At 41.3% G+C, this 26,408-nt stretch overlaps 1 protein-coding gene across 4 annotated transcripts in view; it reads right to left on the bottom strand.

Moving 5' to 3' along the window:
- Positions 1 to 26,408, bottom strand: part of PTDSS1 (phosphatidylserine synthase 1) — a 66,819-nt gene that overhangs the window by 21,536 nt on the left and 18,875 nt on the right. For 3 of the 4 annotated variants that reach the window (XR_545919.2, XM_008526470.2, XM_008526473.2), the window contains 6 exons: positions 17,699 to 17,743; positions 15,423 to 15,547; positions 9,249 to 9,407; positions 5,745 to 5,896; positions 2,393 to 2,534; positions 365 to 477 (listed from right to left, as the gene is read on the bottom strand). Coding sequence is in view for 3 of the 4 variants with exons in the window: in XM_008526470.2 (XP_008524692.1) it covers positions 365 to 477; positions 2,393 to 2,534; positions 5,745 to 5,896; positions 9,249 to 9,407; positions 15,423 to 15,547; positions 17,699 to 17,743 (736 nt within the window). In the remaining variant the exon portion in view is untranslated. The remainder of the gene's footprint in view (positions 1 to 364; positions 478 to 2,392; positions 2,535 to 5,744; positions 5,897 to 9,248; positions 9,408 to 15,422; positions 15,548 to 17,698; positions 17,744 to 26,408) is intronic. The other variant, XM_070631786.1, reaches the window with a different exon arrangement.

Raw genomic sequence — 26,408 nt, 5'->3', positions numbered from 1 at the left:
TCATTCTAAAAATAACATCATTTATGACTTCAGATCTACCACAAAAACTTTTGTATTTTTTGATAATCTCATTTAAAAAAAACTCAGTATCACTGCTACTCATTTTTTTTTAATGGGATATTATAGGGAAAAAAAAAGAACAGCCCTGAAGACTGTAAAGGTGTTTGAAAATAATGGTATGGTGCTATTTACATGTCACTGAGGTCTGAGAGCAAAACATTTTCTTCATATTCTGGATATATAATTCTTTAGAATGATATTTTCATAGAAAACCTACTACTTTATGTCACTTCCCTTATGCTAAACAGGAAACTACAAAGCAGGTTAACATGCTCAAATAACAGTCAGACTTGTACAGAATTACCTCACTGTGGGAGCCGTGATGCCGCCAATAAAGAGAATTCGACACCAGCTTAATGGATGACTGGCTTGGAACACAAAGATATGTTTCAAGAAGAAGGTATTCAACTCAGTCAGCTGAAAAGGAAGGAGGCATTAATCAACCTGATGCTTCATGCTTAGTCACAATCAGACACTCCTTAAATTGACATGCTACAGCTAAAATAATTGGTGTGTTCAAAGCATTTGCAGAAAATATATGTGGTCTTCCAAGGGCTGTTATTTAAACTAGGCAACAGCTGGTACAATATGGGCACCAACCAATTGGGAGTTTAGGGGGAGGTGCTGGGGTGGTGGGAGGGGTACACGGGGGCATCAGCTATTTGTCATGTTTGCATGATTGACACTTGGGTCATGCATGTGATCTGCTCAGACAGTGGGGAGAAATAAGTTTTGAGAAGAGCAGAAATCATGAAAACAAATATGTGCCATGGAATAACTATGCACCCTTACAGAAATTAGGCCAAGTCTAAAAGAAGTCTGACTGTAGGAAAGTAAGCTCTACAGTAACCAAAAGAAGCTTGAGATATGTCACTGAGAGATGACTGTGGACTCATCTAGCACATGCCCAGGACCAAGCAGATCCCTAACCAAAGGCAGCTCTTAAAAGTGTGAGTGAAGTGTTAGTTAAGTTCCACCTACGGGCAGAGGTACTTTTCCCCGAGGTTAGCATCATCATATGACAAGTCCTTCGCGGCACTGAAGAGACCATGGCTGGGATGTGCTTGATGCCCAGAGCCTGGCTCTGGCATTTCCCCTCCAGGCTGAGCAAGGGGCAGAGACTAGAAGAGGTCCCTGTGCTTTGAGAACACATCAATATGGACTGGCGGGTTCATTTCAATGACATAAAATGTGTTATTTCCCCAAACTGCTGACTTTAAGGATACAAAATAAAAAATGGCCCACTAATTAACACCACATTTGGAAAGCTGATCACAGCACAATGCTCACACCCATGGGAAAGGTGTGCTCTGTGGAATGCTGCCATTCTAGGAGCACACTGCTCTCTCTCCTAGACACATCCAAATTCCTCCTCAGTTCCTGTAATGGAAGAAAACCTGTACCTTCCCTGACATTGCCCTGATAAAGTAAAACTTAATCCCAATCCATTTACACCCACATTTTTATACTTACTGACTTCCCCAAACCATGGTGACTAACTATTCACATACATTCCTATATCCATGAACTCTATTTACTGAGACGGGCATTATCATTCTCCATATGTGGACAAGGAGTATCTGTCTTAAAAGTGACACACGCTGATATTTTCCTTAAGTTGGGTGTATTTTGTGCCTGTGTGTTTAAAACATAATTTCTGATGATTTTGAAAGACCTTTCAGGCAAAATCTAGTCTCCCAAAATTGTGAAACAATTAACCTGGGGACAGGAGGGTTAATAAAAAAGGCTGTCTCTAGAAAACAGATGTTTGGTAATCCTTTTCCAAAACCCCTGGCTGTCTGAATTTCCTCAATCATGTAATGGTCTGCTCAGAGTGAGGGCGTCTCTCCAATGCCATCACTTGGAGACCTAGGTCCCCCAAGGGCACCAGGGCCCAGAGGCAGCAGAGGGCCTCTTTACTTAGCTCTCTATAAATTACCCGAATTGGTCACAGCTAAGACGCAATTTTAAAACTCAAATATTGAATTTGCACTGTAAGAAGAAGCCTTGTACTTGTTCGTTTGGTCCTGAAAATGACCATTCCAAAAAGCAATCCAATGCTTAACTCACTGGGTGATGGATGCTACCACGAGCTTCTTTCAGGGAATTTTAATCTGATTCTAATTTGTAATTCAAAGATCCATATTTTAAAATATCTTCATGATGAAGCAAGACCTTAGGCATAATAACATCCCTTTGTTTAATTATTCTATATGTCAGCTGCAGAATATATGTTCTAAAGCATCTAGCTGGTAAGCAATGTCAACTAGCATTAACTCTACATTCCTGGATGGTTTTTGTTTTTCCTAGTTCTGGGCATCTGAAAAAATACCTGCCAGATGATCATGAAAAGGTATATTCCAGCCACTCTCTGAAATGAAGATTTGGGGTCAAACCATCGCACGTAGGTCCAGCTAGCAGGGGTGAACTGGAGCACGGCTCTTTTGATTTTCCCGGTGGTGGTGTGGATGTCCCTGGAAGAAGAGAACAGCTCCAGGGAAAATCCAAAGAGACAAGGAAGTGGAAGGAAAAAACCCCCAAAACAAGAAAAAACCTGTGCATTGACTATTTTACAACCAATGCTCAAAACAAAAAGATCCCTTTCTATTTGAACTGTCCCTCCAACAACGGTCTCTCTGTTCACAGGTGAAGTGTGGAGAGCAGCACACTGGACAGGGAATTTCAGCGATGACAGGCACAGTGCAGAGGTCAGGTCACTGCAGACCTGGTGACAAAAGAAGCTGGGAGGATTCAACATTCAAGACAACCACCTGGACGCAGGCCAGGATGCAGGAGAACTCGAGCAGGATATGATTCCCACCTCCTACTCATCTCCCACAGCGGGGCACGTTAGTAAAACAGAGAACATGCTCCATATTCTTGAGGTCACCCGCATCATTTCTTCATCCTATTTCTTCCTCAGATAAGTGAACAGCATGGGATGACCAACAGTGATTTTTAACCTTTCTTGGTTTGAATCCTAGAAATCACTCAATTAAAGATTTCATATTCCCATGGTAGAAACAAACAGTCCCGCGTACTACAAATGAGAATATTCAGGCTCAGCGAGAGCAAGCGGCTGACGCAGGCTCACCTCGTAAGCCTCTGAGCTGGGTGTATATTCTAGTCCTGTCATGCTGGTACAGAAGAGCCGAAATCCAAGGTGAATGCGATTTATTAACTGGTAAAGATTCCTTAATTCAGCAAAGATTTACATCAAGGACCTTTATACTAAGTGCTGAAGGCACAAGAAGGAACAAGTCAGGCCTTTTATTCTTGTTGGGGAGGGGCGGGGAGAGTGGAAGGAAATCAGGTTTTTTCCTTCGTTCACTCACCTATCCGTCAACAAGTGTGTACTGAGAAAATCTCACAGCAAGAAGATTCAAGGAACGAGGGCAAAAACAATAGAGACTATCCAAAAATAAACAAGAATGATGAAAGACCTGTATTAAAACAAGTCACAAACTGGGGCTGGCCCCGTGGCCGAGTGGTTAAGTTCGCGCGCTCCGCTGTAGGCGGCCCAGTGTTTCGTTAGTTCGAATCCTGGGCGCGGACATGGCACTGCTCATCAGACCACGCTGAGGCAGCGTCCCACATGCCACAAGTAGAAGAACCCACAACGAAGAATACACAGCTATGTACCGGGGGGGCTTTGGGGAGAAAAAGGAAAAAATAAAATCTTTAAAAAAAAAAAAAGTCACAAACTTCCCAAAAGGAGGTAGAGGAAGATGGGAATAAAAAGAGTGATACAGCATGATCAAGAAATGGAATAGTTAATATGGTAAAGAAGTTAATTCAACTTAATCTATATTCATTTATACATTTAATGTAACTTAAGAAAACATCAATGGGATTTTTGTTTATTAGTAGGACTTGTGTTTTGGTAACTTGACAAACTGATTCTCAAGTTGAATTCAAAGCATAAATGTATAAAAATAGGGAAACATTATGACAGTGTTTAAGGAGTCAGCCTGATGTAAATTCAGACTCAACTGCTTGTTAGCTGTTGTCTTTAGGCAAGTTACGAAACCTAAGTCTTGGTGTCGTCATCCCTAAAATGAAGAGAATAACAGTGTCCACCCCTAGGACTGATGTCAGGCTCAAATGAGATGCTGCATATAAAGCCTGCTTAGAACAATCCTAGCACAGCTACAGTCTTTGTTACATGGTACACTACCTGAAATATATTAAAAAGTATCTTTTCAAGTCAGTGGCCAAAAGATCACAAAAACAGGAATGGGAAGATTGGTTAATCAATTGCAAAAACATTGTGAAATCTCCTCCTTGCACCATAGACTAAATAAATTTGAGATAGATTAAATAAGTTACTTATAATAAAAAGACTAAAACATTAAAGAACTAGAAGAAAATACAGGTTAACATTTACCTAAACAAAAAGATTAAAAGCTTTAGAAGTTTAAATGAAAAAACTACCACAAACAAAAGTCAAAGAGGGATGACAAAATGGAAAATAAAGTCACATTTACGACAAAGCTTTAATATTCTTAATCTATAAAAAGCACTAATAAGGAAATAAGGAAAATAAGGAAATAAGGAAAAATCCAATAGAAATAGACTAGGAACTCAATATCACACAATTTCCTGTGTGATAAAATTGAAAAGGTTTAAAAGTAAAATTCAAAGAAACAGTGAAATGGACACATATATACATTAGAGTATATAGGTGAGTATATAAATTGGTGTACTCTATTTTTAAGAATTTATTTACAGAAAAAAATCAGAGATACACACAAAGATATATGCTCAAGAATGTTCATTCTAGCTTTCTCTATAAAATCAAATACTTTGAAACAGCTTAACGACCATAAAAGGGAACTGGTTAAATATTTTATGATTTATCCATATGTTGGGATATGAAAAAGCTCTCTAAAATCATGTTTTAGAAGAATATTTAATGATGTGGGAAATGCTCATATTTTGTTAAATAAATAAATGAAGTTTTAAAAACAACTACCACTTTTATTATCGCTACTGCTGTTCCTTGCCCCCTTATCAACAGCATGCTTGCTGTGACAACCAAATTGAGGAGCAAGTTCAGTGAAGTAGGATAAAGAATGATGGAGGTGTGCACAGTCCTCCATGGAGGCACAGTGCAACTTAAACTAGAGAGTCAGAGACAACTACCTGAAGAGGTAACAAGTGAGCCGTGTCAGGAAAGAAAAGGAGCCATCAGCCTGGTCCATGGGGACACAGGTGAAATTCAGGGAGACGATTCTGTGAGCAGGCTCAGAACCTTGGGTACCCTGGAGGGCATGGAAAAAGGTACCTCACCTGAGAAGCCTGTGGATGTTTACTTTGTCCTAAGGACCATGAGAAGCCATCACAGGGGAATGACAAGATGAATCTGATGGTCTCAAAAGGATCAGTCATGCACCGGTGTGAGAAGGCTTAGAGGGGTTAACCTGGGGACAGAGGACTAACTAATCCAGAGAAAGGAGTCTGGATGCAGGCTGAGGCACAAGGATACAAAGGAGAAGGGGAAAGACTTGAGAAAACAGTAAATGATTTAGCACTTTTTGGATGAATGCCTGATATTATGAATTTCAATTACTAACATCTAGTTTATTCCTTATCATCAAAGACTGTACTAAAGTCATATGCTACCAAAGCAGTTAAATATACATTGTGAAAAACTGTGCCTGACGACCAGAAAGACGACTCACTTGAAGCTTGCCCAGTGGTAAGTCCGCATCTCTAAAAATCGGCAAACGACCATGCCCAACCAGATGCCGCCACCATTGCACAAGAGGATGTCCAGAATGACTTGATCCCACCAGCACTCGGCAAAATTGGGCAGAAGATGCATGAAGAAAAGCTGAGAAACACAAGAGACGATGGTTGTAAAAAAAATTGGGGTACATGCAGAAAGATAAATTTCCTTTTAATAATACATTCTTTTAGGGAAAGTTGTTAACATTTCAGGTTGTCCTAACGTATTAAAAATACAAAACAAAACAAGGTCTGCAATCTGGTTCTCATTTTTTATATTGTGGATAGTTTCCAGATACTACTATTCCAAACAGCTCTTCATTTTTGGATGTAGGGCTTTAAAGAAATGATGGCCCCTCTTGAAAAATACTACCAATGAATTACCTTGGCTACTGATAACATGACCAGGATCCAGGAGGGGAAAAGGAGAAAAGTTTTCATACCTGCCAACACAGCACTGGCATAATCCTCAAAATTAGCTGCTTGAGAATTCAAGCTGTGCATTTTAGAAATATTCCATAGATATTTAGGTAAAATAGTAAGTAAAGTGCAAAATAGCGTAACAGGAAATCTCACACTAACTGAGTCACAGTAATGATAATCTTATTAACTGCCTTCGATGTGCAAGGCAGTGAATGAAGTCAAGGTTCTGGATCTCAAGAGCAGGAGTCAGATGTTTATCCAGAACCACAAAATAAGGTAAGCTGTGGCAAGTGAAACAATGGACATAAATGGAGTACGGTGGTGACAAAAGAGATTCATTCTGACAAATGGCAATTAGAGCAGGCTTCTGGAAGGAAGACATATTGGAGTGGGGTCATAAAGGACAGGAATGACTGGTTTCAAGAGATGGAGAGGAAGATGAGGACATTCCAGAGAGGACAACAGGCCAAGGGTGGAACAGAATTCTCTTATGGAAATTGTTTTGTCCAAAACAAAGGGCATATCAGCTGTGTCCAGAGCAGCATCCCCTGCTGTGTGAAGGCTACTTTAAAAAGGTCTGAAGTTAATAGGGACAATGTCTGGAAGTTCTCTGGAAAGAGGCAACCCCATAATTAAAAACCTCTGAAGTAATATAATAAATACTACAAAATAAAACCATTCATGAAAGCATTTTGTAGACCATAAAACAATACAAACATGAGGAATTTGTCTTCTTAATGTGCCTGCTGCCAAGAAGATACAGACCAGTGACTTCACGTGATTGGCCTGTGGTACGCTCACACCCCAGGTGGGCCAGGCACTACCCCTGAAGTGCACTCCCAAGTTCCTAGCCATGAGATGGAGCTTTAACTCTTGTCCCTAGACAGGGAAGAGAGAAACTCCAGCAGGCACTCATTTGCTGAAAAAAAACTTTGTGGGGGAGTGGGATGTGGAGGACATACTTCAGCCTGAGGAGCTTTCCTGGAAAGTACCAGATTCTGGGGCTGAGAAGGGCCCGAGAGACCTGAGTTGGGGGAGTTAGAGGGAACCACATTCATTCATTCACTAGGGATTTGGGGAGCATCTGCCACGTGTGAAGCAGAGTACTACAGTCTGGGACTATGTAGACATGGGCCCTGCCCTCTCGAGGGGTAATGTTGAGCAGAAAAGAAACACTTGTCAAGTGTCTAAAAAGCGATGAGCATTTCAATGGAGAAGGGTGAGGAGCTCTATTTCCAGGTGTACAAACATGGAGTACAGCCAGTGGAGGGAACGGGGAAGAGATGGAAGAGCTTGGAGGCAGAGTCTGTAGGAAAAGAAGTAGAATCTTTGAAATGAAGAAAGCGAAGATGTTGGGAGCACAGAGAGCAAAGTGGAAAGGTCCCGAGGGGGCTGGGGAGGTGGGCTGGGGCCAGTAAACATCGGGTCTCGTAGGCTGGTTCAGAAGTTTGGATTTGGTTTCAAGAGCAATGGGCAAACACTAAAAAGTTTAAGGAGGAGAAGGACGTGATTGGGTTGAGGTCTGACAAGGATCACTTTTGCAAAAGATAGCGTGAAGGGTGGAGACAAGTAATTCAGACAAGAGATGACCATGGATTAGATACAAGTGGGAGCATGGTATGAAAAGAGCTGGACTGTAGAAATGTTTAGAAAAGAGAGTCCACAGGACCTGGGGATGAGGGGAGGCTGAGGAGCAGGGAGAGGAAGGTGCAGAAGGCCCAGTCTGCAGTGTGAGGGAAGAGGAAGAAGGCAGGCAGAGAAAGCTAAGTGGCTTGCACAGAGTCATAGAGGGGCTGGTTATGAAGATGCCTGGAAGTCACAGAGGTAGAACATGGTACAAGAGCAGGAAGATGGAATGCACATTTGGAGCCCAGCACATCTGGAATCCACTCCTGGCTCACCTAATGGTGCAAGGCTCTGAACTCTGGTTCCCTCATCAATACACTGAGAAAAGACACTGTCTTTTCCAGTTCATGGTGATGATTTAAGATGGTAAAAGTACAGTGTTGGGTACTGTTAGGGGTTGAATTATGTCTGCTCAAAATCCATATGCTGAAGTCCTAACCTCCTGTACCTCATAACGTGACCTCATTTGGAAATAGAATCATTGCAGATGTCTTTAGTTCAGATGAGGTTTTACTGGAGTAGGGTCAGCCCCTAATCCAGTAGGACTGGTGTCCTTACGAAAAGAATGCCACGTGAACAGACACAGGGAGAAGACCATGCGAAGATGAAAGCAGAAATTGGGATGACGCGTCTACAAGCCAAGGAATGCCAAAGATGAGCAGCAAACCATGAGAAGCTAAGGGAGGCCCACAGCAGAAGGCTCTCAGCAGGAACCAACTCCGTCAACGCCCTGAATGTAGACGCCAGCCTCCAGGGCTGTGAGAGGAACATTAAGAGAAGCTCCATCTAAGGGTCAGGATAATAATTGGAATGAAGAAATACAATGTACACATGGCCAAATTTTGTTCCCTGAGAATGATTAGCTAAGAATAAAATAATAATTGAATAATAAATGAATTAGTTCTCCCAATTTCATTTTGCTAGTAGTTTTTCAAGAATATTTCTCTTTCATTCGTTAAATGAAACACTAGAGCTGAGATATTAGAGCTATATTAGAAACCCATTTTCCAGCTACAAAATATCCTCGATGCCCTTGTAATTCCTAAACACCACAATCCTATTTGTCTCAAACTGGAAACTAGTTAGTAGGTAAACCGACCTATTTACTTCTAAGCAGATCTCTTCATTACCAGTTATTTGTCTCACTTGGGATTTTAACTTCATTCTTTAGCCTTATTTCATTTGTTTCTCTTTAAGATTTGTGACATAGAGGCACACTTTAAGTTAATAAGCAATTGTTTTTTCAATATTCACACCTTTGTAAATATTCCTAGGGGATGGTTTAAATAACAGTTCTGTACCGCAAGAGGCTGGAAAATGGAGTACTTGATTATTAATGGACAATCTTCTTCCCACATATAAACTATCCACACTGTAGATCTAGATCACTGCTTACACCCCCTTCTTACCTCAGTTAGCTCCCAAGTAATGCTGATTGTCCAGCAGAGGCCATAACTACGGATCAACAAAGCCTTCATGGCCCAGCCCCAGAAATGTCCAAATGCAAATATATCAAAATGACTGATAATCCTCTCCCAAGTGATAACATGGCAGTTCACAGCATACTCCTGTTTAAAATAAAAAGAGAAATAATTAGTGATACTCTAGAAATCAACTTGCTTCCAGGATTCTGACAATAAGTGAAAAGAACTCATACGACCTTGACAACTAACACATATCCTGCCCAATAAAAAAAAGTTTTAATAACTGAAGATTCCTGGGGAAAAATGAACAAGTATTAGAGTTTGTAAATCAGAATTGCTGTGCTCTGAATTGCAAAAGCTGGGTTAAAATGGGAAGCAAAATAATTTTACAAAGGCTTAAGACAACTGAAAGTGGTATCCCATAGCCTATGTCATCTGACCATATGGCAAGTGTGTTAAAGCCAATAACAAAAGCATAAACAGAATCCTAATAAATAAAGAATAAATAGAATCCCAATAGGTTTGGAAATTTAAAAACACACCTCTCTAAATAGAATGAAGTAAAGAAGAAATTTTAATAGAACTTTAAAATATATTCAGTACTAAATGATGATGAAAATATTATATATCACAACTGATGGGATGCAGTTAAGCAGAACTTAGAGGGAAATGTAAAGCCTTAAATGCTTACTTAGAAAAGAAGAAAAGCTGAAGCATCCAATTTCAGAAATTAGAAGAAGAAAACTGAAATATCTCCCATCCAAAAATGTATCAAATACTACATAATTTAAATATTAAAAAATTCCAAAGCTTTTAAGGATTTGGGTTCCACCTAATCTTTTGTTTTTAATGTGACATATTTTTACATAATTTAAAATAGACATCCTTATACTTCTGTATTTATTCTGAAAGTAGTTATCATATGACAATATAACATTTCTCAGGAATCTCTACATTTCATTCTTTCTTCCCCAAATTAATCTGAAAGGAAGAAGGAACATTTGGAAAATAGCCACCTATTATGAGCCAGCTGAAAGAATTAAATATAGTATTTTCAAATTCTAGACATGATACTTTCTGAGGGAGCATAAGAGCACCTGGTGCTCCTCCTTCTCCGTTGAAACCCACCACGTCAGACTGCCTCAGCCTTTCTCAGATCCAACCCATTTCAATTTGCAAAGCTGAAAGGACATTTTTAAAAACTGTATTTTTTCAGAAACATTGTGATGCGAGATTATGATATATAAATGGGAAATAGAGAAAAGAGGAAAAAATTCAATAGAGATAAGACAAGATAAGGCATAAAAAAAAAATTCAATAAGATGAAGGTTCTCTTTCCAGGCTCTGAAACAGCATGTGCCTGTCTCAGGGAATCACAGGGCGAGAGAGAGAAGTAGCCTTGGGCTGAGACAGTTATGTATGACGTTAAGGGGAGCTGCAAGGTCCCGGCAACCCCATATTTCTCAATCATTCCATTCTGTTGTTTACTCTGGAACACACTGCTTAGGGTTAGCTAAGAAGGGGGTGAATTCTGTCTTTAGAAGGCTTCTCTTAACCTTCTTTCAACCTATGATTAAAATAATCATAGGTTGAAAACAACCCGGGAGGCCATTCCACTCTCTGTGAGAATATTTCTGTGCTTTAACATATGGAAAGGCACTTTGAAAGTCATAAAGAGCCAAATGTCCCCCTGGGGGGCACACAGGACACTGCAGTTTAATGCAGCTGGGGAGCCGCACACACAAGCACAACCCTGGGAAGCAGAAGAGGCATTAAATGAGGACATTCTGGAGCCAGAAAATGGAAAGGGGCCAAGTGAGGAGAGTATGTGTGCGTGAGTAAAGCGGTAGGTCAGGACAAATTCTGCCTACCTCCTAACCTGTCAGAGGGCTCATCTTGGTGGCTCCACCCTCTTCCTTGCTTGCCCAACACTTAACAAAATACCAAGTTCTATTCATTTTACCTCTCCAAGTGTTTCTTTTCTCCATCTCACTGCCATTATTATTTCTTGCTTAGACATCTGCAATATAGCTTTTTAAAATTATGAAATGTTTCAGGTAAACAAAAAAGTACAGACGATGCTCTAATAAGCACCTGACTACTAGCTTAAGACTGCAAAGATTTTTAACTGGTCTCTCTGTAGTCACTTTTGTTTCCTGTAATTGATCCTCTACAAACAAAATGCTTTTGCAGATCATTTTAGGGCTGCATGTGTTGAGGGGGCAGGTGCTTGGGTAAGGCATCCTCCCCAGTGTGGAAGGATATTTACCGCCACAGGCTTTAGGCCTTCCACCCACCCTCTCCCTCACTCCTACCTGGGGGAGCTGGTGATCTTGCAAGAAGAAAGAACATACATACTCCAACCTCTTTGGGGTCCTCTCTTTGGAAATTATTTACCTATGAACAGCATAGGTTCTTGTCTGTTCCCTCAACCTTGCAGAAATTTTTGTGGGGTCAGGCCTGCCTTGTGACCTTGTGAGAAGAAGCTTTTGATTATCCAACGGGACAGCGGATCACACGCCTGATTAATTGCAGGGGGAGCATGGTATCAGCAAGGCCACATGGCCCAGGTCTAAAGCCATCTGCTCCACTGAGTTTTTACCAGGAGGAAATCACTGATATTCTTCACTCTTTTTTTTCTGTTTCCAAACTCGACTAGAGATGGGGATATTATTCATTGACCCACTAAAACACCAAAAGAGATCATGCAACTCCTCTGCTTAGAAAACTTCCATGGCCTTTGATTACATTTAGAATAACATCCAAAGTCCTCACCCCAGTCTCCCCAGCCTCAGGAACTGTCCTCCTCTGCCTCTTCATTTCTGCTCTCCTGGAGCTCTTCCCTGATCCAGCTCCCCTGAGTCAGAGCCTCCGCACAGGCTGGTCGGCCCTTCTTCCTGAGAAATGGCCTTGACCTCCTACTCCCACGTTGCTTGGCTAACTCCCATTCATCTTTTAGTTGTCAGCTTAAACATTAGCTCTTCACAGAAGCCCTGCCTGACTTCCTGGGCTAGATTGGGTCCCTTTTATAAGTTCTAATAGCACCCATTTCTTTTTCTTTATTACACTGCACACTGAAATCATTATGCTCTGTGATTCTACGATACGTCTTTTTCACACTGCAGTATTTCGAGAATTGGGATGCATATTTCAATATATTACAATGTTTGGTGCATTTATAATATAAAGTTTCCTTTTTCCCCTCCCAAAAGCCAAACCTATAATTGATGGTGTGTCTCAAAATTGATGCTGACTTCCTGACCCTATGATCAAACTTAGTGGTATAAAAAGGGACAACCAGACACTACACTCCTCCTAGTGTGACACATAGCACTTCCCATGAAGCAGTCCTGCTATGGAAACTGAACTGGATCTGGAATCCAATCCAGCCTCTACATCTAACTCTCAGTTTACAGGAAATACAGGGGCACAGAGAGATATGTTAAATGACACCCTGCAAATGCAAGCTGCAAAATCCAGACATGAAAAACTCTATAGAATAAACAATATGGTTTCTTTGACAAATAAACTTCTAGGTAAAAAAAGGTAGAGAGGGACTACAAATTAAGAGATATTTAAGAGCTACAGAAAACGCAATGTGTGGACCTTATCAGGATCCTATTTTGAACAAATCAACCATAAAATACCTTTATGAGGCAAGTGGGGAAATGTGAATACTGATTGCATACTGTTCACTGTTGAGCAACTGATAATGACATTGCAGTTATGTAAAAAAAAAGTCCATATATTTTAGATATAATGTCTGAGAACTGTTTCAAAATAATCCAAGACATGGGGGATAAAAATGAAACAAGATTCAGCATGTGCCAATAACATTTAAAAAATTGCTTACGTTGCCATTAGTACAAGAAAAAGAGCCAACAATTATTTGTTTCATTTGTCTTCTTGTAGACTCTACACTCTAAGGGGACAGGGAGCATGCCTACCTTTTTCCCCTCTACCACCAGCATGGCGTCTAGCATTTGAGAAAAGCTTAGCAAGCATTTACCACACAGAAGACCACTGCATCAGACAACCCAATTTACAAATCGGTTGTGCTCTGAAAGCTTGTCTGAAGCTTAGAACATACACTTCTGAATAGAATCAATACTTAGGATCAATACTTAGAAAAGTGGCAAACTTTCCAGACAGTTACACAAAAAACTGCCACTAATAAGACTTCAATGACCCCCAATATCAATTTATAATATTAATTCTAAGGGAAAAGGCAGTCTGAATTTCAGTGCACGACACCGGGCATGGGCTAGAACCTATGAAGACCAGGAGCAGGTGGCAGCACAGGAGGAATGGGGAGTGCAGATGACCCTGGGAACCAGTGAACTACAGACTTCCATGAAGGTACTTCTCCTTACCACAAACTCTATCAAAAGGAAGGAATCTCTGTAGAGCCATCAATGAACAGGTCTAGAATTGTGAGAGATTACTTTAAGGAAGTCCAAAGTGATGGGGGATAGAGATGGAGAAGACTGAGGCTGTGCTAGTACCAGCTGGAACTCTAGAAGCTGAAAAAGCCCTAGGCTGTGCTTTGCATGGCAAGAAACAACTAGCCATTACTTGAAAACTAGATTTTAAAAGCCAGTTGCAGCTCTTTGGGGGCCGTAACTGTGACATTTGGATGTCCTCATGATGTCAAATTCCTAACGAAGCTAGATGTCAAAAGCATTGTTAGATTCAACCCCCTCCCTCTGGCTGTGAGAAGAGGATCGAGACACACCAGCAAAGCCGCCTGCAAGTCAGTTTACTTCATAATATGACCAATCTTGCTTAAAAACTCCCCAAACTTGTGGGGGAAAATATCCTATCTGGGATATCTTTCTCCCAATCTCTTTCTCATAAGGCTCCTGTGAGTATCAAAGCACGTATTGTTATTATAACTCTATACCTGAGGCATAGTCCAAAGGAAAAGCAGAGGTTTTGGAGTCAGAGGGACCTTACCAGCTTGTGTTTTGAGTGACACACCTATGCATTTTAGGCTTCTCTTTCTCCTTTGGTAAAAATGGGGATATTAACACCGAGCACGCACGTGTGAGGCGTACACAGACTATACACAAAGCGTCCAGCACAGTGCCTGGCAGACAGACAACCCACAGTCACTAACTGCCAGCATCCTCCCCACAACCATCATCATTATTGTCATCATTAGAAGGTGTAAGTCACCTCATACCATTCTCTTTCTTGGAGCAGGAAATCCCAAAACTCACTTTTCTCCCTGAGACTTTTAAATAATTTTTGGTATTCCTATTTTTCCCTTTAGTGTGTTCTGTATAAAAGTTACAGAAAAAATCTGGAAACACCATTCCCAGCAGGTTGGACCAATCTCCACTAGGGTAGAATGACCACTTCTCGGGCCTTTGATTCAGTCTCTTTATGTTGTTTCTTGTTGGCTAAGCAAGGGCCTATGCATCGTCCAGACGCCTGTTCTCCTTTTCTGAGAATCACTAGGTCTTTCTTCAATCAAACGTTGTACCAAACGTTAGACATTTAAAAAAGAAAAGAGAAAGGAACAGCATTACAGTATAAAATAGTCTCTTCACTAAAAGAAAGCACAGGGTAGTTTTAGCCAAGAATAAAATTATTTTTTGTGGTTTAATAAAAATAATGAAAGAAATGGCCTAATCACTACAATTGGCCCCTTCATGGCAAGCAGGCGGGAAGGATCATGGTGTCAGGACTGGAGTTGGGGAGCAGAGGTGCTGAAGGTGACACTGACAAGCAGGAACAGCTGCCATCACTGAGGACTTGGTGTGTGCCTCGTAAATAACGTCATTGTGTTTAGTTCACAATAAACTCCCCAAAATAAGTATTATTATTTTACTTTACAAAGCAGGGAACAGGCTAACAAGTATGTTGCCCATGGTCCCACAGCTAACAAGTGACAGAGGCAGAATTTATGCCCAAGGCTGTCTGATAACAATGTTCATATTCTTCCTATCATCCCCTTTGCTCCAAGAGAGAATTTTACTTCCCTGGACAGTATCATTCATGGAAGACATATACCTCACCAACCTGCCCAGAGACCTGGCTTTTAGATATCTACATGGGAAATACAGAGAAGGGACAATTTAGAATGTGAAGTCAACTGCCTGCTACACCTAAAAGTCCACAAATTTCTCCAAAACGCCACTGGCAAGTACGTACCATGACATCTGCTTCCCTTGTGGCATATCGCAGATTTGGATCTAGCCAGTACATTAAGGACTTAACCTGCTCGAAGTTCAGGAAGAGGAGGAATACCAGGAACAGGAAGTACAGCACACTGAGTCCTGAGGGAGAGAAAAGTATTCTCACGTTTAGGAGAGATCTGGGTGTCAGACGCACAGCACACATTCGACTCAATTGCTCATGGCCCAAAGCAGACACTGATATTGTAACACAGCCTGTCGAGGCCCCATTGCAATCTGGTGTTTCCCTTGATGGGGGCATCTGATGCACAGTCCTAACTCAGATTGAGAGAGGTCAGTAATACTCTCTGATAAAATAATGCTTAAGCTGAGCGCTGAAGGACTGGCAGACAAAGGGTGGGTGGGTAGGAGTGGAGGGGTGGATGCAACACTCAGGCACAGAAAAGGCGTACAGGTAGGTCCCTGGAAAGAGAAATGTATTGGACCTGGCATGTGGCTGGGGTGCCGGTAGAAAGGGGAAGGGAGAGAGGTGGCATTGAAGTGACAGTCAGGGCTTGGGAGCCATGGTAAAGATTTCAGATTTTATCTTAAGTGAAATGAAGAGCATTTGACGAGTTTTAAAAGGAGAAATGAGGTGATCTAGGTAACATTTCAGGAAGCTGACTCTGACCACTGTATGGAGAGTGGAAGGAGGCGGGCAAGGCCAGGGGTGGACAGCCAGTCTGGGGCAATTTCAGCAGCGACAGGTATGAGGTGCGAGAGGTGACCCAGGGCCACTTACCCGTGTCTTCCTCCCAAGTTAGCCCTTGCAGGCATTACGTTTTGTCACATCATATCATAATTGGTATCCTAATAATCACCTCATGTCATTTAAAAAAGAAAGTTAATAATCTACTTTAAGAAGGCAAAAGCATGTAAATACATTTTAGAAAGATTTGATAGTGGTTTAGAACTAACCACCAGTGGCTTTGTGACTTCTCTTTCTACGGAACCTGCTAGAATTAAAATGTTTATGTAGGTCATCTAGACACTGTGATACAAACGACCTTGGACCACAGCACCCCATCAAAACTTGGCTCAGCACTAATCTCGCACAAGCCGCTCCAGTGAGAACATCCACGGCTGGAATGAAGTCCCCAGAGCGTCCACAGCACAGGCCTTCCAGCAGGCCGCTCCCGCTCCTCAGGGAGCCCCGGGGGAGCAGGATGGTAGCATGGCCAACGTGGCCAAGCAGCCCAGGGTCCGGGGAGCACTCGGTTTTAGGCACATAGGTATGAGAACCTCCTCAAGTTTGCACTTATGCAGCTATTTTCACAAATTTTCACTTCAAATTCCCCCACTACACCTTTTCGTTATAATTTTTTCAAAAGAATTAAGACAGAAAAAAAGTGTCTGTGGAGCAGGCGTTCTTAAACTGGAGTTCGTAGTTGGGCTTCATGGTCTGTGAAGCCACAGATATAATATGGAGAACTGTGCGTGTACAAGCATGCATACATGTGAGTTGCATGTGTACCGGGAAAGGGTCTATAGTTCTCATCAGATTATCAAAGGGCTCCAGGATCCCAAAAAGATCTCAGGAAGGAAACAAGACTGCTCATTACCTGTAACGGACCATTTGAAATAGGAAAAACTCAGATGTAGCCAACTAGCTGAAAATAACACAACTTCAAGCAGCAGAATTGAGTCCATGTGATGTAAGTATGATGCAACCGGGATTATCTTTTTAAATGTGTAAAGGAATCATGCCACTTCTCTGCAAAAAAATCCTCCTGTGACTTCCCACTGCCCTTCACTCCATGTTTCTTACTGGCCCACAAGCCCTGCAGGGTTCTGTCTTCCAACTCTGACCTCTCTTGTTACTCCCCAGGGCCTGCCACACTGCAGCCACACTGGCCTGGAACACACCAAGCTTCTTCTGGCTGGGGACCATGTAGCCTTTCCTTTGCCTGGCCTCCCTCCCCCACCTTTGCTGCACTAGCTAAGAGCAATAGCAAGACGCATAAAGAAAAACAAGCCACATTCCCTTATGTCAAATCCTGTGTACATGAAGGGACAACAGCTTAAGAAGGAGGTAAGTGGAGTTGAAACAGTTCACAAGTATGAGAATTTAAGTTATCACCAGTACTTTTTTGGTGGCAAAGAATTTTAACAAAAAATTTATATTAGGAATACCAAAAAGTAAAAAGCTATAAAGTTTTACTGTAGAGTGACAAGTAAAACTGCTATAATGATATACAGAAAAGGATGTTTTAAAGTAGAACATATTTTTAAATCTACTAACGGTTAACTCACCAAAAACCATTCGCCATAAGGCTGGATGAGGTCGAGTAAACGGACCTGCAGATAGATAACATTATAAGGTTAGAATACTGGTTTCAAACAAGACTAAAACTAAAGAAAGTACTGCGGATCTCCATAAAGACAAACAATAAAAAAAACAAAACACCTCTCACCTGTTAAATTTTTTTTCCTACATAAATCCTTTGTGGTCAAAGTCTAGGTTGAAATGTTTTATCCACATTGTAACAACGATCACCACAATTGTAACAGCACCAATCTCTACAACAGAGGTTTTGTTTTTTTTTTTTAAAGTTTTGTCTTTAGAATTCAGACCATAATTTCCCATGGAAACAATGTTACCACAGTGAGTACATTACCAGGCCAGCCTTAAAGTGTATGTAATACATATTGACAAGTGAAGTCTCCCAGCTATCTGGGAGCTCCAGAGAGAGCAAGAGAGAGCGAGAGCAAGAGAGAGACTGACTCTGACAGCGAAAGAGAAGAGCAAAATACCGTGCTTTGAAAACAAGTGAGGTAGGGAGTGAGACTGAAAACAAACCCTTGGAGCACTGGAACCGGCTAGTGCAGTGGCTTCTGATCATGAACTATGGTAACAAAATACCTTTTACACAGCAACCCAGTTCAGATACACAGATGCAGATTCCAGGCAGTAAAAACTAAAGTTTCACAGGATGAAACTTACTACAAATGATACACCAATAATTTCCATTTTGTTAAAAAAAAAAAAGAGTAGGGGCTGGCCCAGTGGTGTAGTAGTTAAGTTTGTGCACTCAGCTTCAGTAGCCCGGGGTTTGTGGGTTCAGATCCTGGGTGTGGACATAAACACCTCTCATCAAGTCATGCTGTGGCAGCATCCTACATACAAAATCGAGGAAGACCAGCACAGATGTTAGCTCAGGGTCAATCTTCCTGGCCAGAAAAAAAAAGAAGAAGAAGAAGAAGAAGAAAGCAAACAAGCTAGGCCTTGATCCACTAAAGTGAATTACCACCAACTGAAGAGTGGCAACATGCAAATATTGAACACTGCTCTAGTGGGCACCAGACCTACATGGGCACTGCCCTCCTTTGGAACAGCCTTCCTAAACTTGGAGAATTTCCAGCATTATGAATCCCATTATCTCCAGGGAAGATGCCAGAGCTTGCTGCTCAGTCTTCCTTACAGCTAGGGCTCGGTCCTTCAACAGCACCCATGCCAGACTTGACCTCAGGAGCTGGCAACAGCAGAGGTAAGTATGCAGAGCTCTCCACTCTCAATCTCTCTGGCTAGCAGGGACAGGAGTGAGGAAGTGCCATTCCTCAGACCAGTGAAGACGGCACTGGTGATCATGGCAGCAGTAGTTACATGAGAGTTTGCTGCATGTGACAGTGGGACAGACTATAGCCAATGTTCACTGGGATTTTCTCATTAGACAGTTCTAGGTGACATGCCACATCCTAGAAGCTTAGCTTGGGCCTGGTTTCCTAGGCCTCCCACAATTCCTCAAGTCAGTCAATATCCTGTAACAGGTTTTTTAATCAGCAGAGTTAGCTTCTATTGCTTGTAACCGGTAATCCTGTCTGAAATGAATATTGCACTATAATTTTTATTCTGGAACTCATTCTAAAATCCATCTCTTCTTAAAAAGATTATATTAAAACATATTTTAACTGCTTTTTTTTGATGGATCAAGTTCATATTAGGAAGATCAGTTACAAGTATCCTCCATCATCCAAAACTATCCAGTTTCTGAGTTTAGATGGTGAGAGTTCAGAAAGTAAATTAGTTTCATGAAAGACTCTGTTTTATCCAAATTAATTTTGTGTCTGAGTTTTGGAGGGCAAGTAACGAGAACTCAGAGCACGTGGGATTGATCTAAAGTTATACAAAGCTGTTCAATTTCTGAGTTCCAATAGTGATGGCTCAGACAGTGAGGAGAATCTGCGTTCTTTTTAATCAGCTGTTTCTTTCTCAGAAAAGCACAGTGAAACACAAACAAGAATCCCCTTCCAGATGACAATGCAGTTAACTTTCTTCCAAAGTCGTTGGCTAGCTTTTGAAGCTAAATGTCATCTTTTAAAATTGTCATCTTTTAAGTAACTTTGCTCTTCTAAATGCTCTTCTTCACTGATTTTTGGTTCATCTCTTAACTTGTCACCATGAGTGAATGTCCTCTGTATTACAATGGCTGTATGACTTGCAAATATTACTTCATCCATACTATCAAATTAATCTTCCAGACATAACTGGGAACCCAAGCTTTCTCTACGGTTTCCTCTTATAAGGTCCAACTCTAAAATTTTACGACCTATTATATGGCTGGCAACAGAATTCCATGCCCAATCAACACTTAAAATCATATAACTAACGTTATTCTCAAGAACAATCATAATTATAACTTATAATAGTCAGCAGTACTTTCCAGAGCACTTACTGTCTACCACGCTGGGGGAGGAGACACCCCACACGTTATCGCTCAGCTCTGACGGCTGAGTGATGTGGGCACTACCATCATTCCCAATTTACAGATAAGGACAGGGAGGCCTAAGGAACCTGCCTAGCGTCCCACAGCTCACAGACTCCACCTCCAGTCTGAGAAAACACATGTACTTGCCTGTCAACTCTGTCAGGCTTGGGCCAGCTCTGGAGGAGAGAGTGGTGGGGGAGTTGAGGGTTTGAGCCAGGACTGCCTCAGGGCAGGGGAGAGAAGTGAGCTGGCGAGTGGTGTTTCCAGTTGGTGCAATATGGACTTGATAAGCAAGGTCAGGCAAAGCAAAAGGGCAGGGTACTGATGCAACCCATACAATGGCCTCTGGAGTTGTCTTCAACCTCTGAATTCTTCAACAGAAGCCCTCTGAAAACAGAACTCCCCCTCTTCTTATCTAACCCTAAGCAGTGTATTCCACAGTAAACAACAGGATAGAGTGACTGAGAAATATGGGGTTGCTGGGCCTTCCAGCTCCCCTAACCTAATACATAACCTAATATATAACTGCCTCAGCCCAAGGCTATTTCTCTCTCTCGCCCTGTGATTCCCTGAGACAGGCACATGCTGTTCCAGAGCCTGGAAAGAGAACCTTCATCTTATTGCAATGCTGTTTGTTTTCTTAAAGCCTTAGCTTGGCTTATCCCTAATGAATATTTCTCTTTTCTCCAGATTTCCCACTTACACATTATAATATCACATCACAATGTTTCTGAAAAAATACAAATTTTTTTTTTTTTGCTGAGCAAGATTTCACCCTGAACTCACATCTGTGCCAATCTGCCTCTATTTTGTACGTGGGTTGCAGCCACAGCATGGCTGCTGATGAGTGGTATAGGTCCAGGCTTGGGATCTGAACCCAGGCCGCCAAAGTGGAAGGCACTGAACTTAACCACTAGGCCATGGGGCCAGCCCCCTAAAAATATAATTTTTAAAAATATCCTTTCAGCTTTGCAAATAGAAACGCATCAAATCTGAGAAAGGCTTATTAGAAAATCTGATGTGGTGGGTTTCAGAAGAGAAAGAGGAGTACCGAGGTACTCTGCCCTGAACCCAGTAGGTGGGAACCACTGGTGTCTTTGGCTTATAAACGGTGAGTTAATGCCCTGGAATGGAAGGTAACTCTTTCAGTAGCTAACTTCAAAACCCAATCCAGGCTTTCTTTCAGCCATGAAATCTGCCAACTTCCTTCTGAGTAGAAACTCTGAATGTTTTAATGTAGTATTTTAAGAAGTGCAATCTAGTAGCATTACTCACTAAGAGTACCATCTTTACCTTCAAAGACAGAAATATTGCTAAAAGTATTATTATACTCCTTAAAAAATTGAGGATGATGCTGGCGTTTTTCCATAGTCGTGTCAACGGAGATACATTCTGAGAGACGTATCATTAGGTGATTTCGTGGCTGTGTGAACATCACAGAGTGTACTTACACAAACCTAGATGGCATAGCCTACTACACACCTAAGCTATATGGTACTAATCTCACGGGATCACCATCATATATGTGGTCCGTCATTGACGGAAACATCATTCTGTGGCGCATCACTATACTATAAACCTTGATATTCATGCTCACTAGATTACCCATACCTGGCTATTCCAATCAAGTTACCTTTTTGGAAGCCATGCTTTGCACAGCTGTCACGTGCCCAGACATGTTTGTCTGTCATCCACCTAGACATGTCAGTCCTCCCATGAACACTGACTTTATCTCAACACCTTCCTCACAGATCTTACTTCCCAACAAACCATTTTCCCAGAGTTCTTGTAAAGGGAGGATTCCTCCTTTTTCTGACTACTGCCATGGTCAGGAGATTACTAGGAGTGCCCCATCTCGTGGTGTGTTTCTTACGTATACTTTATTTCTTATCCGATGGCAGCTGCCTGGAAGGGTCTGGCTCTCCAGTTCAGCTCCTCTTCTCTGTGATCATGCAGGAGGAACGGGGATGGCTTTGTGGAGTGCTGATGGAGAAACAGTGCTGCTTTGTTTTGCATTGTAGTTTTCTTACAAGGCACATTCAAAAACTACATGTTTTATCTTCCTTATCTATCCCTACATCTGGAATACATCATTTTCAATCAGCTATTAAGAGCAGGTTTAATTTCAAGAAATAGAAACCAAACATCTTCATCATGAGAAGAGCTAGCATTTAAAAAATTACCTCAGAAATTAGAAAGTAAGATTATTGCTTGACTTGCCAGCAACTGTTATACCTAAGAAAAACTGAGTCTAAGGGACCAAACCTTAGGGAGGCATAATTCTTTTAACAAAAACTAGAAGCTATATTTGTGTCCGCAGGCCCTTAGTCTGCTTCTTTGCTTGATTATTTTTTTTTCAGCTTCCCATTGAGGTATAAATTGACAAAACTCTAAGGAATGTGATTACTATTCTTTACTTTTTTGTTTGGTTTTCTTTTTTTTGAGGAAGATTAGCCCTGAGCTAACATCCATTACCAATCCTCCTCTTTTTGTGGAGGAAGACTAGCCCTGAGCTAATGTCCGTGCCCATCTTCCTCTACGGTCCGCATCCAGGATCCAAATCAGCGAACCCCAGGCCGCCACAGTGGAACATGTAAACTTAACCACTGTGCCACCGGGCCAGCCTCTGATTACTACTATCTTAAAGCTTAAATGTCTCTAGGAAAAACCTAGAAAAATTGAATAAAATTATCTCTAAGCAAGTTTGAAACCTAAAAAAAGACTATTTTTTTTACAAGAAAAAGTAATGGAGCAGGGGACAAAGAACAGGGGGACGCAAGAACTTTTTTTAAATTTAGAAGACAATGAATTTTCTAGATCACCTTCAAACCTCAAGGATATGTGGTTAGCACTATCTTAGCTCTGAGAAGTCAAATGAAGGCGAAGGACAAATAGAAGGATAAAATCAGGAAAATCAAGAAATATAGTATGCTCCCCTCAAAATACCTTAAAGAAGTGCTAAACGGTGTTTCTCTAATAAATAAGTAACGGAAAAGAGAGGGCTAATTCTGTGAGCTTTTTTCCTGGCAGATTCATTGCTTAATTCAACATATACTTATTGGGAGGCCACTGTGGGCCAGGCACTGGGGGCAGAGCTAAGGCTTAGGAAGTTTGGGCAGGGTGGGCTGGAAGGGGGAGGAATAGTTCAAGGAAGCCCTCAGAAGCCAGCAAAGCACACCAGAAGGTCACCTGTTGAAAGAAATCTCACAACCAACTGGAGACTCAAATAGGTTTCTAAATGTCACTCCAGTGATACAGTTGTAGAGATAAAATTACACTTATACTTGAGTGTGAGTTGCTATAATGAGATGGAGGTAGTGTTTAAAAAATTTTCTTTTTCTCCTAGAAGAAAATATACACAGCACACCCTTTGGTCTTAGCAGCATCTTTTCGAATACCATGTCTATACAGGCATGACAAACAAAAGAAAAAGTAAACAAATAGGGGGCCAGCCCCATGCATGGCATAGTGGTTAAGTTCGACATGCTCTGCTTTGGTGGCCTGGGTTCATGGGTTTGGACCCTGGGCATGCACCTACACAACTCGTCAGCCACGCTGTGGCAGTGACCCACATATAAAGTAGAGGAAGACTGGCACAGATGTTAGTGCAGGGATAATCTTCCTCAGCAAAATAAATATATAAATAAACAAATGGGACTGAATCAGACTAAATAGCCTCTGCAAGGCAAAGGAAACCAGGAACAAAATAAAAAGATAACCCACCAACTGGGAGAAAATATTTGCAAATCATATATCTGACAAGGGGTTAATCTCCAAAATACATAAAGAACTTATATAACTAAACAATAAAAAAACAAACAACCTGATCAAAAAATGGGCAGAGGATACGAACACACATTTTTCCAAAGAAGATATAAAGATGGCCAACAGGCACATGAAAAGATGTTCAACATCACTATTCACTAGGGAAATGCAAATCAAAACTACAATGAGATCACCTTACACCTGTTAGAATGGCTATAATTACCAAGACAAAAAACAACAAATGTTGGAGAGGACGTGGAGAAAAGGGAACCCTCATACACTGCTGGTGGGAATGCAAACTGGTGCAGCCACTATGGAAAACAGTGGAAATTTCTCAAAAAATTAAAAACAGAAATACCATATGACCCAGCCATCCCACTAGTGGGTATTTATCCAAAGAACTTGAAATCAACAATTCAAAGAGACCTATGCACCCCTATGTTCATTGCAGCATTATTCATAATAGCCATGATGTGGAAGCAACCCAACTACCCATCAACTGAGGAGTGGACAAAGAAGATGTGGTGTATACATATATATATACACACACACAATGGAATACTACTCAGGCATAAAAAGACAAAATTGTCCCCTTTGCAACAACATGGAGGGACCTTGAGGATATTATGTTAAGTGAAATAAGCCAGAGAGAGAAAGACAAACACTATGATTTCACTCACATGTGGAAGATAAACAAACACATGGATAAAGAGAACAGATCAGTGGTTACTAGAAGAGAAGGGGGTTAGGGGGTGGGCAAAAGGGGTAGGGGGCATATATATATGGTGACAGATAAAAATTAGACTATTAGTTGTGAGGATGATGCAGTCTATATACAAACTGATAAATAATGACATACGCCAGAAATTTCATGGTGTTATAAACCATTAGGATCTCAATAAAATAACTAAAAAAAACTTTTTTAAGGGAATCAAAAGACAGTAGAAGAGGAGAAGATGGCAAGAGAGAAGAAGAGTGAAGCAGTTATCAGACCCTTTCCTTCCCCAGCCTCACCTCACCGTCTCTCCCTCCATGTCTGTTTATAGGACTCAGGAAGAACTCTAGAACTTCACCCTGTTACTCAACCCATTTATTGTCAAATGAAATTTTGCTTGAGTGTCCCACAACCTCTCCCGTATAACTCAGGGGTAAATCCTAAGCCAATGGAGGTAATTCTTCTTTTATTCTTTCCTTCTTCTTTTATTCTTGCAGTCAATGAAGATCTATTAAGATCTACTGTGCCTACTCCTCTGAGCACTGTAAATCCTGTCCTCAGGTCTGGTTGGAGAAAAGACACGTGGCCTAATCTAGACAAAGAGAACCGAGGGCAAATGTGCTGGAGGGTTTCCAGAAAATGCTTCTTGACTCTTAAAAAGATACACAGGAAGAAATGATTTTTTCTTCTGCTAGACATTGTCTATGACCATACGTCTGGTGCTGTAGTAAGCTGCCTCAAGATCATTAGGGTGGTGAAGCATAGGCCAGGACCAACATGTGAAACTGGTGGAGCAGAAAAAGGTAAAGAAATTGGGTCTTCACATGTCTCTAAGCTGCTGAATTAGCCAAACCTGGAACCAATTTATCTCAGAACTTCTTGTAACACAAGAAAGTAAACATTTTCCTTATTCTTTAAGCTATTTTAAAATGGATTTCCTATTACTTGTGGCCAAAAGCATCCTGACTGGTATAAAACCCTATGGAGAAAGTCAAGGGCTTTCTTTGTTATTTAGACTCTGTAAAAAGAACCACAGGGCTCTCTTCTGTCATACTTGACCACTTCTACCACACAGACAGCACACGTCAATTCACACACACACGAGACAGACGGATGCAGTCAAGTTTAGGCGGCTACTCAAACACGCAGGGCAGTCTTTACTAGGGCAAGGATAAATGCATTTGAAGTTGCCAAAATAGAACCATTCTGGGAATGCCATCCACTGAAGGCAGTGCCCCAAAACTGCCTTTCAAGGAGAAGACAAATTTTGGGCTCTGTTTCTCCCATTCATTTTCATTACTTAATTTGACAATATGTGCCAAGGGTGGGGAGAATAGAAAATAAGGTGACAGGACTGGAGCAAGAAGAGGCATGCATATGCACTCAGAGAAGCGGCCACCCAGCATTGTGGCTCCTGGAGAGGCCTTAAGTCTAAAAGCTGGCTCTGGGAGGGAACAGACACACAGCTCAGCAGCACCCTTTCCCAGTGGCTCTGCCAGCTCCCCCATCATCTCTATAGCATCTCCCAAGGACACTCTTAATTTTAAAATATTCGATAATAACATTCTTTAATGTGGCCAACTTGCAGTTTCACTAATCTTATGTAAAATGTAAATAAATGGACCTTTAGAAAACAAGGTAGACACAATGTATTTGCTCTGTACACGTGGCTTCAAGATAATCCCTCCAAGGACTCACTTCCCTAACATCTTAATCCTTCTGACATAGACTACCGAAGCCATTGTCCTTGTCTATATCTATCTGAAGCCTTGTTTTT

Source organism: Equus przewalskii, chromosome 8 (genome assembly GCF_037783145.1).
Source record: "Equus przewalskii isolate Varuska chromosome 8, EquPr2, whole genome shotgun sequence".
Lineage (NCBI taxonomy): Eukaryota > Metazoa > Chordata > Mammalia > Perissodactyla > Equidae > Equus > Equus przewalskii.
The sequence above is the reverse complement of the archived record's forward strand: the minus strand, read 5'-3'. Positions and strand labels throughout refer to the sequence as shown.